A 17,596-nucleotide genomic window follows, 5' to 3' on the forward strand; every position below is an offset into this window, starting at 1 on the left:
ATGTAATTTAATCCTATTATACAGGTGAGGAAAATGAGACCAAAAGAACTTAAATGACTTGCCAAAGATCCCATAGTTAATTAGCAGAGTAGAACTTTGAAGCCAGGATTTTGGATCCCCAAATTAACACTGTTTCTAGCATCACACACTTGTTTCCACGACTGCACATCAGTTGTCTTAACAAGTAATCATGACATTGATGAGCTACATCAAAGAAGTCTGGTCCTTTTAAATAGAAATTAGCTTGGTTTTGGCTTGCATCATGATGGGGGCGGTCATAAGATGGAGCCCCCTATGAGCTCTGCACTCAGCAGGGATTCTGCTAGATTTTCCCTCTCCCTTTCTCTGTCACCCTTCACCCCCCACCTTGCTCACGCACTCATACTCTTTCTCTCTAAAATAAATAAATAAATAAATCTTAAAAAATAAAATAGAAGTCAGCACCAGAGGCATATGAGTTGAAAGCACCTTAGGAAGGGTCATCTTTTAATGCTCATTTCCTCATGGTGAGTAAAAGCACCTAGAGATAATAGGATTAAGTACTCAATATATCCCAGACATCCCTGCTTTATAAGCGCTTAATATTTATTTGTGAAAGAACATTAAACAAACTTATCTTACATGAACTTCCATAATGAAAAGTGGTAACAGGAGCCCAGCAGTTCAGCTCATGATCTGGGAAGTCGTTGCTCTGAATGGAAATACGGTTTCAATCTATTTACTTACAGGTTTACCTGTAAGTTCTTTGTGCTTTGGCTGGCTACCTTATCTACTAAAAATTAACAATAATTATTATTACTATTATAATTATAATTATTATAGCGTCCACTTCATAGGATTATAGCGAAGATTTAAAGAAATAAAATATCTAAAGGGGTTAGCAATGCACCTAGCACACAACTGAACTAAAATAATTTGGCTCCCTGTAAGTGGTTCATGTTATGTGTAAGAAGCTAGTAACAACGAGAGCGTTGTAAGACAGGCAGTCCCGGTTTGGCAATCACAGGTTCAAAGCAAAAGTCTCTGCAATTTAACAAGAAGTTTTTATACCTCTAACTACCCCCCAGTAACAATCAATAGGAGACAATCAACACTTAAACCAAATGAAAACAGGCACCCATTCCAAACCTTTCTTCCAACTCCCTTTCAAAACGAACAAAATTGAACAAAATACAGGACTAAGCCGCCCAGCAAAAACCAGCTCAGCCCCGACCATTCATATGTAATCCGGTAGCCCACAACACCTCTGAGACGCGTAGGGTTTGAATTAACGGAAGGGACCTCACGACCCAGGCCAGGGCAGCGGGCGATGTTGATGCCCAACGCCCGCCTTTAAAATCATGGGTTTTCCTGGCTGCCTCGCAAACGTCCTCCCTCAGCGCGCCTCCACCCCGGGCCCGGGGCCAATGCTCCTAGTAAACCCCCAGTTGGCAGCCACAGCCGCCTCAACCGGCGCGCGGCGGGCAGCCTGCTACGTCACGTCGGCGCCGCGCCGCGTGGCAGGCCCCCTCTCCACCTCCTCCTCCCGGCGTCCGCGCTGCTTTCTGGAAGCTTCGTGAAGGCGGTGGGCGCGTTCCGTTAGTCTGCGGCCGGCTGGAATCCGGGTCCATCCGTCCTTCGCGAGCCCACGCAGACCCAGCCAAGTTTGCCATGCCGGAGAACGTGGCACCCCGAACCGGGGCGCCAGCCGGGACTGCCGGCGGCCGCAGCAAAAGCGCCTATCAGGACCGCGACAAGCCGGCCCAAATCCGCTTCAGCAACATCTCGGCGGCCAAAGGTATCGCTCCCTCAGTCCGACCCGAGGCCGTGCGGGGTCGAGCTTATACTCTCATCCTGAACTTGGGTTGCTAAAGCTCATTTTTCTGTTACTTGAGATAATCTAGTCCTTCCAGGGATGGCAGCTCAGTTGAGGGATCTCTTATGTATTCTGCCGGTAATTCCCAGGGCCAAGTATGGAGATCTTGAGGCTGGCCCTATTGGTCTTACACGCTCGTAATTTTTCATCCCTGGCGGGTAATCACGCTTCAGGGGAAAGATGTCGAGGACCGCAAGCAGCCGTCCCTTGGGATCTGACACATAAGCGCTGTCGTTTAAATGCGTATGGGTTCCACTGGTGGTAGAATGTTGTTTGCAGAATATATTTTAGTTTTCAAATGTTCCTATAAAAATATTTAAAGACGCTCCTGGCGCAACTGATGAAACGAATTTGGTTAACTCCGCGCTTACGTTGGGGCGGGGCCCTTTGTACTGGGCTGTGGAGGAGACTCACCTGTTCTGATGGAGCGTGTGTGCCTTTACGTTCTCCCTGCATGTCCAGCCAAACGCAAGCAAGTCTAGAAATATGGACGATTTATTGGTGTTTTTTTGTTTTCTATAACTGTATGGTATGTAATAGCAATGAAAACCTGAGTTACAGTTCTCTGTTAACCATTTCTGAGTGGCTTTGTGACCTTCGACCTTTAGCCAACCCATAAAATTGAAGAAAGTGTTCGCACTCTCCCCCCCCCCACCCCACCGGAGTTGCGAGAATTAAGAGTAGTTGTTGAGACAGAAGAGCCTGGAAAAATGAGAACGAAGACTTAGAGATCTTAGCTGATGTATATTGAGTATTGAAATGTAGTGCGTTTTTCATTACAGTTAGAGATTAAAGTGCGAGAAGACCTGAGAGGTGAAGATTGAAAGGGTAGGATGGGGCCAAATCTTGAAGGGCCTAGTGAGCAGAGGCCACCTGAATTATCTGTGAAGCTGACCTTTTTTTTTTTTTTTTTTTTTTTTAAATTTCTTTTAAGTGTAACAGAATTCATTGTTTAGAACCTGACCTTTGGCTCAGTGGGTTAAAGCCTCTGCCTTTGGCTGGTGGCATGATCCCAGAGTTCTGCTCAGCAGGGAGCCTGCTTCCTCCTCTCTCTGCCTGCCTCTCTGCCTACTTGTGATCTCTGTCAAATAAATAAATAAAATCTTAAAAAAAAAAAAAAAGAAAGAAAAGAACCTGACCTTTTTAAATGAGAACTCAGAGGGGCACAACTAGTCTTTCCAAGTCAGACAAAACCCAACAAACTTGATGGAGAAAAGTTGCTTTAGTTTAGGTGCATTTTCAGGATAATTCAGGGAGTCAGTTTTTTCTTTGGATGTTATCTCAAAAGCATGCCCCCCGAAAATTGGTTGATAATGTAAAAACCATAAACACACAGAAAAGTAATACTAGTTCTAGTACTCTTCAGGAGTTCCTTTTAACAGACTCTGCTGTGTGCCATACTGTATCTTAAAAATCAGATGCTTTGGGAGATGTAAGCAGTCTGAAATCTTTTATTTTTTGGATAGGGTGTGTTTTCCTAACTTCATGTAGATGAGTGTGAGGGCATTCTTAAAGTGAATTGGTCTATTGGTGAATCATGGCCATGGGGTCCTCTAAAATCTCCTGAGAGGCTAATATTGACTGGATAATTAGGAATAGCAGTCCAAAATTATGAGACAATTAAATAGAAGATAAGTTTTAATTATAGCAATTTTTTTTGTCCTTAAGGTCTTTAAGTATTATTCATGCAGTAAAAGGAAGTATGCTGGTTGTGGAGTATAAGATGATTAGGGCACAATCTCAGCCCTGTGTATATGGGGTGAGGTGGTATGTGAGGAAGGGGAGTCTTGGGCTTCTCAAAGAAAAGGGGATTTGTCTTGACTGTTCATCAACTCCAGTTTCCCTTCAGTGGACCAATAAACATTCTTAGAGAAGTTAGTAAGAGTAAGTAACTTTGGAATGGTAAACTATATACCCATCGATGTTTCATAATGTACTGATGATGACTGAAAGCTAGGGTTTTTGTTTGGGTTAAGATTTGGGGGTTTTGTTTGGGTTTATTTGGTGGCAGGGTATGTAAAGATGGGCAACATCTTCACATCGGGTGGACAAGTCTTAGCCTTCAAAAATTACACTCTGTATTTAGAGAAGACAGAATAGACAAATAAGGGGAATTATATAGTAGGAAGTCTTGCCTCTCCTGTTGCTTGTGTTCTCTTAAGGAATGGAGAAAAAATGCAGTCTCCATTTTGAGTTCATAATTACATTGTGCTTATTTTGATACTTAGAGGAAGGTTAGGTAAATCCTCAAATTTTATTCTACCATAGGCAGGGCACAAGTATAATGTACAGTGACTTTAACAACAAAAGGTGAGTGTCGTACAGTTAAAGGAATAAATTACTGGGTTTCCAGTAGATTATTATTAGACAGTGAGTTTTCTTTAATAGACAGAGTAAATGGTTGCACACCATATCCTAATAAGGACAGATGATCATTTGAGAGGAGAAATACGTTGCTTTTTTTAAAGAGGTTCTGATTTCTTCCTTCTGTTTACAGCTGTTGCTGATGCTATTAGAACAAGCCTTGGACCAAAAGGAATGGACAAAATGGTAAAAAAAAAAAAAACAAAAACAAAAAAAACCAGATTATTCATTGCATATTGGGTGCTGCTGTCTACACTGCAGATTCTCAATAGTGGGTTAAGATATGCTGCCTAAAGAGCAAAAAGTGCTAGAAGAGTACTTTGAGAGTTTAGAAGACTAATAGATTGCTTTGGGGTGAGCAGGACTTAAGTATAATTCATATATTTTTAATGATCTTTATACAGTGAAAGTACATACACAAAAGTTGTTATCGGTTGTGTTGTTACATGAGAAGTAGAGTAAGGTTGTAGCTATACATGCTTGAGTTCAATGTTCCTTATTGCTGTAACTGTGACCCTGCATGGTTCTGTGGAATTTCAGTTGTTCTGGTGTGACTGACAGGCAGCATAAAACATTGCAGTGCATTCCAGACCATCCAGTTTTGAGAAATATACCCTCAAATTCAGTGCTAATTAACATCCAAAATGAGAGAGAAACCATATGAAGGATTATCTGGATGATACACAGATGGTATTATTCTGTGTGGATGTTTTAAAATCTGTCCCTGCTAGTGAGCCTGTTTATCCTTTGTTGAAAATACTAAGACATAAGTTACTTTTTTGAATATAAGAATTGTATTTACTGTGTTGTGGTGCTTTTTGAAAATTTATGGTGTCATTTCTTTCTTTCTTTTTTTTTTTTTAATTATTTTTATTAACATAAATTGTATTATTTGCCCCAGGGGTATAGGTCTGTGAATCATCAGGCCTACACATTTCACAGCACTCACAATAGCACACACCCTCCCCAATGTCCATAACCCAACCACCCCTTCCCTACTCCCCCACCCCTCAGCAACCGTCAGTTTGCTCTGTGAGATTAAGAGTCTGTTATGGTTTGTCTCCTTCCCGATCTCCTCTCGTTTTGTTTTTTCCTTCTCTACCCCCCACAGCCCTCTGCCCTGCCTCCCAAATTTCTCATATCAGAGAGATCATATGATAATTGTCTTTTCTCTGATTGACTTATTTCACTCAGCATAATACCCTCTAGTTCTGTCATGTCTTTGCAAATGGCAAGATTTCATTTCTTTTGATGGCTGCATAGTATTCCATTGTATGTATATACACACACATCATCTTTATTCATTCATCTGTTGATGGACATCTAGGTTCTTTCCATAGTTTGACAATTATGGACATTGCTGCTATAAACATTCGGGTGCACATGCCCCTTCAGATCACTACATTTGTATCTTTAGGTTAAATATCCAGTAGCACAATTGCTGGGTCATAGGGTAGCTCTATTTTCAACTTTTTGAGGAAACTCCATGCTGTTTTCCACTCTTAATGATGGATATGAACCCAATAATGTTAGTAATTCTTCGTAGTAGTTCTGCTTTGTGTTTTGTGTGTCTAGATTTCCTTCACTTTCAAACAAATGAAAAAAATAGCTGGAGTAAAGCCAGGTGTTTCCATTTGTAAAGTTAGACTGTTGCTGCATATTTCTTAAATCACTCTAGTAATGTAAGAGAATTTGAAATTAAGCACAGTTGTAAACCAGGCAAACGTAAATTAACTTATCTACCAAGAAACTTTAAAATTAATAGAGCTTTTAGGGTGTCATTGTGCTGGGTAAAGAATAATTTTTGAAATACAGCTTTTTTAAAAAAACAAAACTTGACAGATTCAAGATGGAAAAGGCGATGTGACCATTACAAATGATGGAGCCACCATTCTGAAACAAATGCAAGTGTTACATCCAGCAGCCAGAATGGTAAGTATAATTTTAGATGAGGTTGCCTTTTTTTTTTTTTAATGTATTGCTTGATATTTGTAAACAATTAATTTTGTCTTATTTGATCACATTGTATAAACACTGAATTCTTTTTTGTGTTAAAACAGGCATGTTTTTAGGATACATTGTGTGCCTAACATTGTGCTCTTCAGTGCAAGGTTGTAATAAAACATGAGTCTTCTTGTCCATAAGAATGTACTGTATAGTAGAGGAAGAAGAAGATAAAAACATGAAATGTCTTTAATAGTTCAGTGGGTGTTGGTTGGAAGAGAGCTGTGTAATCTTAATTGTGCACAAAATCAAGTGTCTAAAATACTGAGGTTTATTAAACAGTTACCAATCCAGCTTAAGTGTGATGATGATTTCAGTATAAGTGAGAAGTCACCATATCTGCAAAAAGAAATTCCTGTCAAAAAGTTATGTTTGATTACATAAAGGTGACTTTTAAGATGAATCAGATTAGGCTTATCCGGGGTCAATTCAGATAAACTACCAAAGGACTCCAAACTGACACGTGTGTCTTCCATAATCCCGTTCTTTAGTTTCCAAGTCTACAGGGTACCTTTGGTGCAACATCATTTACACTTTATGACAGGAACTTTTAATAGCTGGGGAGAAAAAAAATGTATAACCATAGATCAAACCAAAAAATCATAACAGATTCTTATAGAGAGTATATGAGCAAAATTTTGCAAGTCACAAATATATCAATCATTTTAAAATGAAACTTAAAAATAAAATGAAATCCAAGAAGTCAAGAATTTTATTGAGGGGCGCCTGGGTGGCTCAGTGGGTTAAAGCCTCTTGTCTTCGGCTCTCGTCATGATCCCAGGGTCCTGGAATCGAGCCCTGCATCGGGCTCTCTGCTCAGCAGGGAGCCTGCTTCCTCCTCTCTCTGCCTTCCTCTCTGCCTGCTTGTGGATCTCTATCAGTCAAATAAATAAATAAATAATTTTGAAAAAAAAGGAATTATATTGAGTTTTACAGTGTTGATAATAATCACATTGTTTTTGACACTGATATGAAGGCTATTCATTTATATTTCACTTAGATGTTATTGGGTCCTTACCTTTCTCACTGAGCAACTTAGCATGTTCTGTTTACTTAGCTGGTGGAGCTGTCTAAGGCACAAGATATAGAAGCAGGAGATGGTACCACATCAGTAGTCATCATTGCTGGCTCTCTCTTAGATTCCTGTACCAAGCTTCTTCAAAAAGGTAGGTGGGACATAGGACATGTTTTATTACTAAACAAAGGCCAAAAGTTACTGAGTAATAGATTTGGTATTTGATTTGGAATAACTAATTTTGTTAGGAATTTTTAGGTTAAATTTTGCTGTGTTTATTATATGAATAAGAACATTGTTTCTTTTTGTTCTTTTTTTTTTTTTTTCCTCAACCAGCCTTCATTTTGAATGGAACTTGATAAAATTTTTGCTTTTCTAAAATAAGGTGTGGTGGCGGTACTGATCTTACTTAGATTCTAGATGAGAATGAAGATTTGGGAAAGGTAGTATAGTTTCTTCTGGTAAATACTGCTTAATCATAGTGGAGACTCTCCAGTCACTTACTCTATTTATAACATAGATTTGTGGTTTTGAAAGGTGTAAATATCGCATGAGTGCAGAATTGACTGCCAGATTAATGGAAATAAGTTATTTGCCATAATAGCAGTTAAGGTTGTTCAGACTGTTTTATTTATAACTGAAGCCTAAGTTAATAGAGATCATTTTAAAAATTATGACTACTCTGAAATTATAATAAATAAAAAATCTTAAGGGGTGTCATATGTAGTTTATGTGTTGTAATAACTAAATTTTAACAAATGACAGGGATTCATCCAACCATCATTTCTGAGTCATTCCAGAAGGCTTTGGAAAAGGGTATAGAAATCTTGACTGACATGTCTCGACCTGTGGAACTGAGTGACAGAGAAACCTTATTAAATAGTGCTACCACGTCCCTGAACTCAAAGGTGAGACCAGTACTAAGGGATCATTTTAAAATTACTTTTTAAAGCTTGTTAAGAATTGTAACTCTTAGGTTGTGATTTTTGATGCTCTGCAGTCCATAAACGTAAGGTCTGGAGTGTCTGGGTAATTGAGGTTATTTGTACAACTGAATTAGTTAATGTCAAATCTCTTCCTTCAGGGCTGTCAGATAAACTGTACGTCCATGTTATAGACCGGAAAATACATCTAGTGAAGTTAAGTAACTAATCCCAAGACTTATTAGTAAGGGATAAGTGGAGATTGGAACCCAGGACAGGTTTGCCCATCCGTGGTCCCTCTTAACTTATAACCAGTGCTGCTGTTTTAGTTTTCAAGTGTAAAGCATTGATTTTTTTTTTTTTTTTAAATTTCCTGCAAACTTAATGTTCTTGTCTTCTGTCATGTCCTGTGTCCCCCACCCGCATTTTTTTTTTCATCAGCATTATTTTGATACATTCATCTTTCAGTGAGCTGGATAGTGTTAGTGACATACATGATAACTGTTGAATGTCCTCAGACCTAATATGGACAGAATAGCAGGGTCACAGAGTCTAGACTGCTTGGTTTATTGCTGGGCTCATCACTTGACTAAGCTGTGTGACTCTGAATTTCTTCATCTGAAGATTGATCGGGTATATAAACATAAAGGGCTAAGACCATTGTCTCACATACAGTAAGTTCTTAGTAAAGCGTTAGCCAGAAGTTATTTTTATTAGTCCCTCAGTATTATGTGTGCACATATAGAGCATTTGCTCACAGATTGATTTTAGGTAAAAAACATCTACATATAATTTGATTTTTGGATTTTCTAGAGCTACTAATCTAGACAGTCCCATCTAATAGGTTAATAAAGTAGGAAAAGAAGTCTACATATTTTGTGCCCTACATATTTTGTGATGGACAGCTGAGTGGAGAAGACAGTTTGGAATGTTGTGTCATGTTCCCATTCTCCCTGTCACCCCAAAAAAGTGGTTAAGATTTCTTCTTCAAGATCTTAGTTATTAAAGAACCAGGATTTTGTGTGTGTGTGTGTGAAAGTGACTGTATTTAATTTTTTAAATTCTAGGTTGTCTCTCAGTATTCAAGTCTGCTTTCTCCAATGAGTGTAAATGCAGTGATGAAAGTGATTGATCCAGCCACAGCTACTAGTGTAGATCTTAGAGACATTAAAATTGTTAAGAAACTTGGGTAAGCATTTCTAATTACGATTTTAGTAAAAATTAAAGGGACACCTGGGTGGCTTAATCAATTAAGCCTCTACCTTCAGCTCAGGTCATGATCCCAGGGTACTGGGATCAGGTCCTGCATCAGGCTCCTGCTTCTCCCTCTGCCTGCCATTCCCCCTGCTTGTGTGCTCTCTCTGTCTCTGACAAATAAATTATTTTTAAAAATTAAGAACTTTTATTAATGTGGGAATCTCAAGAATTTGTTTATATTCTGTTATGATGGCAAGGTATTAGTGTGATCAAAGAATTTTAGGAATTGGGGCAGTAATAAATGTGAGACCGACTTGTATTTTATTGGACTTAAGATTTTTAATCTGTTAGCAACCTATTAAACTCACAGATTTCCACCCTTTGTTAACTGTGTCCTCTTTGTTTCCTTTTTCCTTAGTGGTACAATTGATGACTGTGAGCTGGTGGAAGGGCTGGTACTTACTCAAAAGGTGGCAAATTCTGGCATAACCAGAGTTGAAAAGGCTAAGATTGGACTTATTCAATTTTGTTTATCTGCTCCCAAAACAGATGTAAGTAAAGCAAATGAAATTAGTTCCCTATGTATGTAACTTTCTAATAGTTTGGATCTTTGTTCAATATTCTAAAAATACGGTATAGTGATACTAGTGGTAAAGATCATAAATTCTGAAAGAATTAATAGAATTGAGACAAAAGGGGAAATTATTAGATGCCAGACATGACAGATCAGGCTGTCATTGAAATTGAGCGTTGACTCATAGATGAAGGCAAGGAACAGTAGGGGCACTATGTATGAAATAATAAAATTAGGTTATTTAAAAGTTACAGAGTAAGTGGAATTTCCAGTTTCTTTGTAGGTTTCTGAGAAACACCATCCATCCTGTAGCAGCAGACAGATCTTTTGTCCTGTATTTACACAAATGAAAGTTGAAACCAGCTTACTATTTATACTCTAAAAAAATATTTTTTAAGGTATTTTCTTATCTTGGGGCGCCTGGGTGGCTCAGTGGTTTGGGCTGCTGCCTTCGGCTCAGGTCATGATCTCAGGGTCCTGGGATCGAGCCCCGCATCGGGCTCTCTGCTCCGCAGGAAGCCTGCTTCCCTCTCTCTCTCTCTGCCTGCCTCTCTGCCTACTTGTGATTTCTGTCTGTCAAATAAATAAATAAAATCTTTAAAAAAAAAAAAAAAGGTATTTTCTTATCTTTTGATCGTAAGTGCTTTTTCCAAAAGGGAGTGGTTGATCTTGTCATTTCACTCAGATTTGCTCTTGTTTTACATTGTATTGGCATATAGGTTTCCTGTTGAGTCATGTGTTTCCCAAACATTAAACCCATAGAAAAATTAATGTTGTTTTATACACATTTAATTAATAAGATTTGTCCCTCATACCACCTTTTAGCATACCAGTTTTTCTAACAAGCCATAGAGTTAAAAGGATACAACTGAAATTTCAGTAATGCATACCTTTCTATGAAAAAAATTGACATATTCAGGAACAAGGATAACCATTTTAAAATTACCAAAGTGTACTTGCAAAAAATATAAATAATACATCAAGGTGTATAGATGAAAGTTAAAGACCTGAGTTACCGTTTTCCTAGACCTTTTCTATGTATGCCTGTAATTTATTGTTAGGCTTGGTTTTGGTTGAATTTATTATGATACCTAGTATTTTCATTAAAAATCTGTCCTTTTAAAAAAAAAAAAATCTGTCCTTTTGAGGGGCGCCTGGGTGGCTCAGTGTGTTAAGCCTCTCTGCCTTTGGCTCAAGTCATGATCTCGGGGTCCTGGGATCGAGCCCTGCGTTGGGCTCTCTGCTCAGTGGGAAGCCTGCTTACTCCTCTCTGCCTGCCTCTCTGCCTAGTTGTGATCTCTGTCTGTCAAATAAATAAATAAGATCTTAAAACAAAACAAAAAAGCCTTTCTAGAAAAAAGAAAAAATCTGTCCTTTTGGGACGCCTGGGTGGCTCAGTTGGCTAAGCAGCTGCCTTTGGCTCAGGTCATGATCCCAGCGTTCTGGGATCAAGTCCCACATCGGGCTCCTTGCTCGGCAGGGAGCCTGCTTCTCCCTCTGCCTGCCATTCTGTCTGCCTGTGCTCGCTCTCTCTCCCTCTCTCTCTCTCTGACAAATAAATAAAATCTTTAAAAAAAAAAAAAAAAAAAAGCTGTCCTTTTCACTTAAAAACTTTTTTAAACACCAAAAAAAAAAAACCCACAAAACTCTTAGAGCACAATTTATTAACGCGATGTTCTTTTTTCTCAACAGATGGATAATCAAATAGTAGTTTCTGACTATGTCCAGATGGACCGAGTGCTGCGGGAGGAGAGAGCCTATATTCTCAATTTAGTGAAGCAAATTAAAAAAACAGGATGTAATGTCCTTCTTATACAGAAGTCTATTCTGAGGTGTGGAAGCTATTTATTTTGTTGAGCTTTGAATGACAAGTTTATTTTAGCAAATTTTTTTTAAGCAGTTTTTTAAGAAACATTTGGAGTAGGTAGATCACTAGAAATCTAGAATGAATCTGCATTTTGGGACATTGCATTGTGATAAATCCTCTAAAGTGGGTTCTCTTTGCACTGTGATGATTTAACTGTGTGGGATATATAGTTGACCCTTGAGCAACTCAGGTTTGAACTATATGGGTCCACTTACATGTGGATTTTTTTTTTTTTTACAGTACTGTAAATGTATTTTCCTTGTGGTTTTTAAGTTCTCTTTAAGTAATCTCTGCACCCAGCATGGGGCTTGGAACTCATGACCCTTAGATTAAGAGCTACGTATTCCAACTAAGCCAGCTAGCCACTCCTCCTTACGGTTTTCTTAACATTTTCTTTTCTCTAGCTTTATTGTAAGAATACAGCATATTGGCTAGCTAGGTTTTCTATAAGGCTTTGGTTAGCAGGGTATTAGTAGTCAAGTTTTGGGGAAGTCAGGAGTTACATGCATATTTTTTACTGGAGAGGGGGAGTTGGTGCCTCTAATTCTCATTGTTCCAGGGTCAACTGTATGTTCTTTCTAGACCAAGATCCTAAATATCGAGCAAATGGAATGCTTGGTTTTTGATACATTTGGTTTAGAATTGCTTAGCTAGCTAAAAGAGGCATTTATTTAAAGGTCCATGGAATTGCTTGCCTTGAAATTTAGAAGTTCTTTTGAGGAGATTGCAAGAGATAGTTCATGGAACAAAAGAATTTTCCAAAGTTTGAACTGATCCCTTTTATTTCCTTCAGTATTTTATTCTAATAAGTAGATGTAGTCCCTTGTACTCTATTAACAAATGTTATGCCAGGAAATACTAGGGGTGAATATTTTATTATAGAAACCTTGATGAAGAGTTTGATTACCTGGTTCTCCTACCAAGTCCTATCATAGGTGATGACCTTAAGTAAACTTCTCAAAATTTTAGTTAACTTATCTGTAGAAAAGGGATCAGAATATCCACCCTTCCAGTGTCACAGGGTTGTCAGGAGCTTTGTTCAGGTAATTTGTGAGAAAGCGTAAATTTATGGAGTCTTAAATTAATCATACGTCTAAATTCATCAAATATCAATAAAGTTTCAATTATCAAAGATACATTCATTTAGTATTAAAAACTATGACAGTAATTACCTTTTATTGTATTCTTTACAAATAGTGTTGCCTGGGGTACATTTTAATATGATCCATTGGAAATCTTCAAAGAGTTTTGAGCTCATAAACTTGGTCAACTAAATTTAAAACGTCTTCCTATACTAATTGAGTTCTTAATCATTTAAACAGTAATGATGAATAGCTTAAAACACAGTTTAACAGTATATTTTTTAAATCTAGCATTGGCCTAATCACTGGTTTTGTGTTTTAGAGATGCTCTTAGTGATCTTGCATTACATTTCCTGAACAAAATGAAGATTATGGTGGTTAAGGATATTGAAAGAGAAGACATCGAATTCATTTGTAAGGTAAAATATTTGTAGCTTCTGTGTGAAAATATCTGGTAATCAAATGTCTTAATTTGTGGGTTTGATATTTTTCCCAGACAATTGGAACCAAGCCAGTTGCTCATATTGACCAATTTACTGCCGACATGTTGGGATCAGCTGAGTTAGCTGAGGAGGTCAATTTAAATGGTTCTGGCAAACTACTCAAGGTAACAGTATTATTATAATACAGGTTTTATTTACCTGGGTTTGTTTTTGTTTGTTTTTGTTTGTTTTAACCCTTATTTCTGTACCTAACTTGGAGTGTATTTACTATAGATTACAGGCTGTACAAGCCCTGGAAAAACAGTTACAATTGTTGTCCGTGGATCTAACAAATTGGTGATTGAAGAAGCTGAACGCTCCATTCATGATGCCCTGTGTGTTATTCGCTGTTTAGTGAAGAAGAGGTAATACATCACTAACATTTTGAATGTTAACATTTCTATTTTGACTATTTTTAAGGTATAAATAGTAAGTTATTAAAAATAGCTTTTTGTTGGATAAAAAAAGCTAAAAATGTATTTGTGAATTTCAGAGCTCTTATTGCAGGCGGTGGTGCTCCGGAGATAGAATTGGCCCTACGGTTAACTGAATATTCACGAACATTGAGTGGCATGGAATCCTACTGCGTTCGTGCTTTTGCAGATGCTATGGAAGTCATTCCATCTACACTAGCTGAAAATGCTGGCCTGAATCCCATTTCTACAGTAACAGAACTGAGAAACCGGCATGCCCAAGGAGAAAAAACTACCGGCATTAATGTCCGAAAGGTAATAATTTTGTCTTTAATTATTACAGAAAATATTGATTAAAATGTTAACAACTTCATAATTGTCTATTGAAAAACTTGTTTGTTTGGTTTTTTTTGGTGGACAGCAAAGCAAGATTTATTGAGCAGTTATAAAGTTTATTGAAAGATAGAGTACAGAGCTCACAGAGAGAGGACCCGAGAGGGTTGCCTGGATCAAAAGCTTTTTAATTGAAAGTAATCTTTTGGGGGAGCTGGGTGGCTCAGTCAATTAAATGTCTGACCCTTGATTTGGACTCAAGGCATGGTCTCAGAGTTGTGGGGTCAGACTCCCTGCTCAGTGGGGTGGTTGCTCAAGATTCCCTCTCCCTCTGCCCCTGCCCACCATGCTTACTCACTCTCAGGTAAATAAATCTTCTTTTGAAAAAAGTAATCTTGGGTTTAGGGGCACCTGGCTGGCTCAATTGGAAAAGCATATGACTCTTGATCTTCATGTTGTGAATTCAAAGCCCTGCATTATGTGCAGAGATTACTTTAAAAAAAAAAAATGTAATCTAAGATCCAAGTATAAGAACCGCAGGTCAACTAATTTATGCCAGTGAATAAGAATGAAGAGGATGTTTTCAGTGAAAAGTGGTATTTGTTCATTACTCTGCTACTTATTGATTGTGTAACTCTTAGTGAGTTACTTAGTCTGTGCTTCAGTTTCCTTAGTTGTAAAAACGGGGACAATTAATAGTTCCCTCAAAGGCCTGTTATGAGGATTAAATGTATTTACCAGGGGGCGCCTGGGTGGCTCAGTGGGTTAAAGCCTCTGCCTTGGGCTCCGGTCATGATCCCAGGGTGCTGGGATCAAGCCCTGAATCGGGCTCTCTGCTCAGTAAGGAGCCTCCTTCCCTTCCTTTCTCTCTGCCTCCTTGTGATCTCTGTCTGTCAAATAAATAAATAAAATCTTTAAAATAAATAAATAAATAAATAAATGCATTACCAGCTAGGAGGCTCTTACTAAGTTGCCTGGGATAGAGTAAACATTACATAAATATTAATTGTTGCTGCTTTTGTGACCAGTAGCCTAGTATAGTTGTGTGGCATAAACACAACAGTAATAATCTTCCCCTTTGTATTAGTGCTTTATTAATATTTCTATTGAAGAGACAAATAATACGTAATGGAAAATGACAATCCAAGGATAAATAGATTTATTTATTGATTTATTTAAAATAATACCAAACTCCAAAGGAGAAGGGCATTGCCTGGTTAGGGAAAGCTTTATGAAGGTGCAACTTTGGTAGGAGAGGAGGAAATTTCAGATGGGGAAACAAATGTTTTATAGGTGAAAGGAACCAAGAAATTACTTGTTTTGTCTAGAGGGTTATATGCTGGTCATATAGTGGACTTTAAGGTTGGAAAAGCTCCCATAAGACCTAGAATGAGAAGGCCTTTTGAGTATTGGGGCAGTTGTGGAGGAGTTTTATTTTGCTTTTATTCCAGTAGTTGGGAACTACTAATTTTTTTTTTAACCAAGAGACTAAGATGATAAAGTATTTTTCGGAGGGAAGACTGGAGGCATGGTTACCTGTTACGGCCATCATCACATAATGCAGCAATCCCGAGAGAAGGGAGACTGAGAATAGTTGCAGTAACAATTTAAAAGTGGGATTTGAGGAAGATGTAAAGGCAGGGCAGACCAGCCTTGGCCATATTCAGAATTAGGGTTCAGGAATTATTTGAGCATTAAAGATCTTGGAATTTTTAATGGGTATAATTACCTAATTTTGCCTGGGTATTTTTAAGTTAAAAATAGTTAGGAGTTGTTGGGGCACCTGGATGTCATCGGACATCTGCCTTCGGCTCAGGTCATGATCCCAGGATCCTGCTCAGCGAGGAGCCTGCTTCTCCCTCTCCGACTCCCCCCTGCTTTTTGTTCCCTCTGTTGCTGTCTCTCTGTTAAATAAAATCTTTTTTTTTTTTTTTCCCCCTCAAGATAAATGGAGTTGTTTGGGGTCTAGGATTGGGGGAATCCAGAATTCCCCCAAAACTTAAAAATTCAGTTTTTCCAAATTTTCATTAAAGAGAACATTCAGTATAGAGAATAGCTTAAATAGAGTATTTTACTTTTGACTAGAACAAGGGAAAACTAGGTTCGAAAGGCCTTGTGTCATACTGGTAGCAGTGTAATTGGTGAGGTATGTAATCACAGACACTAAAAGCAATTTGTGCTATTTGGCAGGGTGGTATTTCCAACATTTTGGAGGAACTGGTTGTCCAGCCTTTGTTGGTTTCAGTCAGTGCACTGACTCTGGCAACTGAAACTGTCCGGAGCATTCTGAAAATTGATGATGTGGTAAGTGTAAATAGATTATGAATTTCCCTACAGGGTCAAAAAGGTATATTTTTTAAAGAGTTTTGGGAGGGGAACAGGGTGGTACATGTTACTTTGTTGGTCATCAAGGTGATAACAACAGTTCATATTTTTACAGTCATTTCTTGTGAAAATGGGATTTGGTAATGGGCAGTTTGGTAATTGCACGAAATTTCTTTGATCATTAAAATTCTGTTATTATAAGTTGTGGAACTCGTGTTTTTTTCTTACCAGGTAAACACTCGGTAATTGGATGAACACTGGCCGACTGGCACCACTGTGGTCCCTAAATTGCTTCTGGAGTGGAAGATCACCTTGGTGTTCCTTGCTGTTTGGAAGATTGTTTCCTTTGTGAATTCCTGGGCCTGGTCTTCCAATGGCACTTGCTTAAAATTGTATTGACAAAACTTAATTAAAATATTAAATGTTTTGTTTCAAAAAGCAGATTAATTTATTGGCTCTTCCCTCCCAACATTCAGTTACTTCTCATATTGTTGAAAAAGCTATGTAAGAAGAGAAAAAAATGAGTTCATATTTGCCTGTTGACTTTAAGTCTCAGTTCTGTGTGCTTTAAGTTTTGTGGGTTTTGTTTTTTTGTTTTTAAACAGAAGTATTGAGAAATTTTAAATGGCCCAATATGCTCATCTCCCTGATAAATGAACAGATAGGGGTGCCTGGGTGGCTCAGTCATTAAGTGTGCCCCTGTAGTGTTAACTTTTAAAATAGCATATCAGAGTGATACATGCTGTTCTTTAAACTTTTATGAAATTTTTCTTAATAAAAAATTAAGGGTTAGGAATAACACTCGAGGAAAAAAAACAAACATGCAAAATCTCTGCCCCACTGGGGCACAAAACAATCCTCTATATTTACAGATACCTAATGATACAGTTGGAAAGTATATAAAACAAATGGTTCAGTTGGTTCAGTCTGACTGGCTAATATGATCTCAGGGTTGTGAGATGGAGCCCTCCTCCTACCACATTACTTTGCAATGACACCTGCAACTTAAAATATTTGACAGAGAGGGAATACAAGCAGGGGGAGTGGGAGAGAGAAGCTGAGCAGTATGTATGCCATAATGTCAATAATTAAGTGTATAGATTGGTACATCAATTCACTGTTAAGCTACACTCATCCACATCAGGTGTTAAAACAGGACCAT

At 38.1% G+C, this 17,596-nt stretch overlaps 1 protein-coding gene across 1 annotated transcript; it reads left to right on the top strand.

Moving 5' to 3' along the window:
- The first annotated feature begins 1,470 nt into the window (after nucleotides 1-1,470).
- CCT4 (chaperonin containing TCP1 subunit 4) lies at nucleotides 1,471-16,872 on the top strand. The gene is made up of 14 exons (XM_082746683.1): nucleotides 1,471-1,777; nucleotides 4,353-4,405; nucleotides 6,062-6,151; nucleotides 7,281-7,389; nucleotides 8,004-8,146; nucleotides 9,229-9,350; nucleotides 9,777-9,909; nucleotides 11,625-11,764; nucleotides 13,204-13,300; nucleotides 13,378-13,488; nucleotides 13,598-13,728; nucleotides 13,857-14,091; nucleotides 16,300-16,413; nucleotides 16,666-16,872. Exons 1-14 carry the CDS (start codon nucleotides 1,651-1,653, stop codon nucleotides 16,678-16,680), a joined length of 1,620 nt encoding a protein of 539 aa, XP_082602809.1. The 5' UTR covers nucleotides 1,471-1,650; the 3' UTR covers nucleotides 16,681-16,872.
- The last annotated feature ends 724 nt before the right edge of the window (nucleotides 16,873-17,596 follow it).

Source organism: Mustela nivalis (genome assembly GCF_964662115.1).
Source record: "Mustela nivalis genome assembly, chromosome: 8".
Lineage (NCBI taxonomy): Eukaryota > Metazoa > Chordata > Mammalia > Carnivora > Mustelidae > Mustela > Mustela nivalis.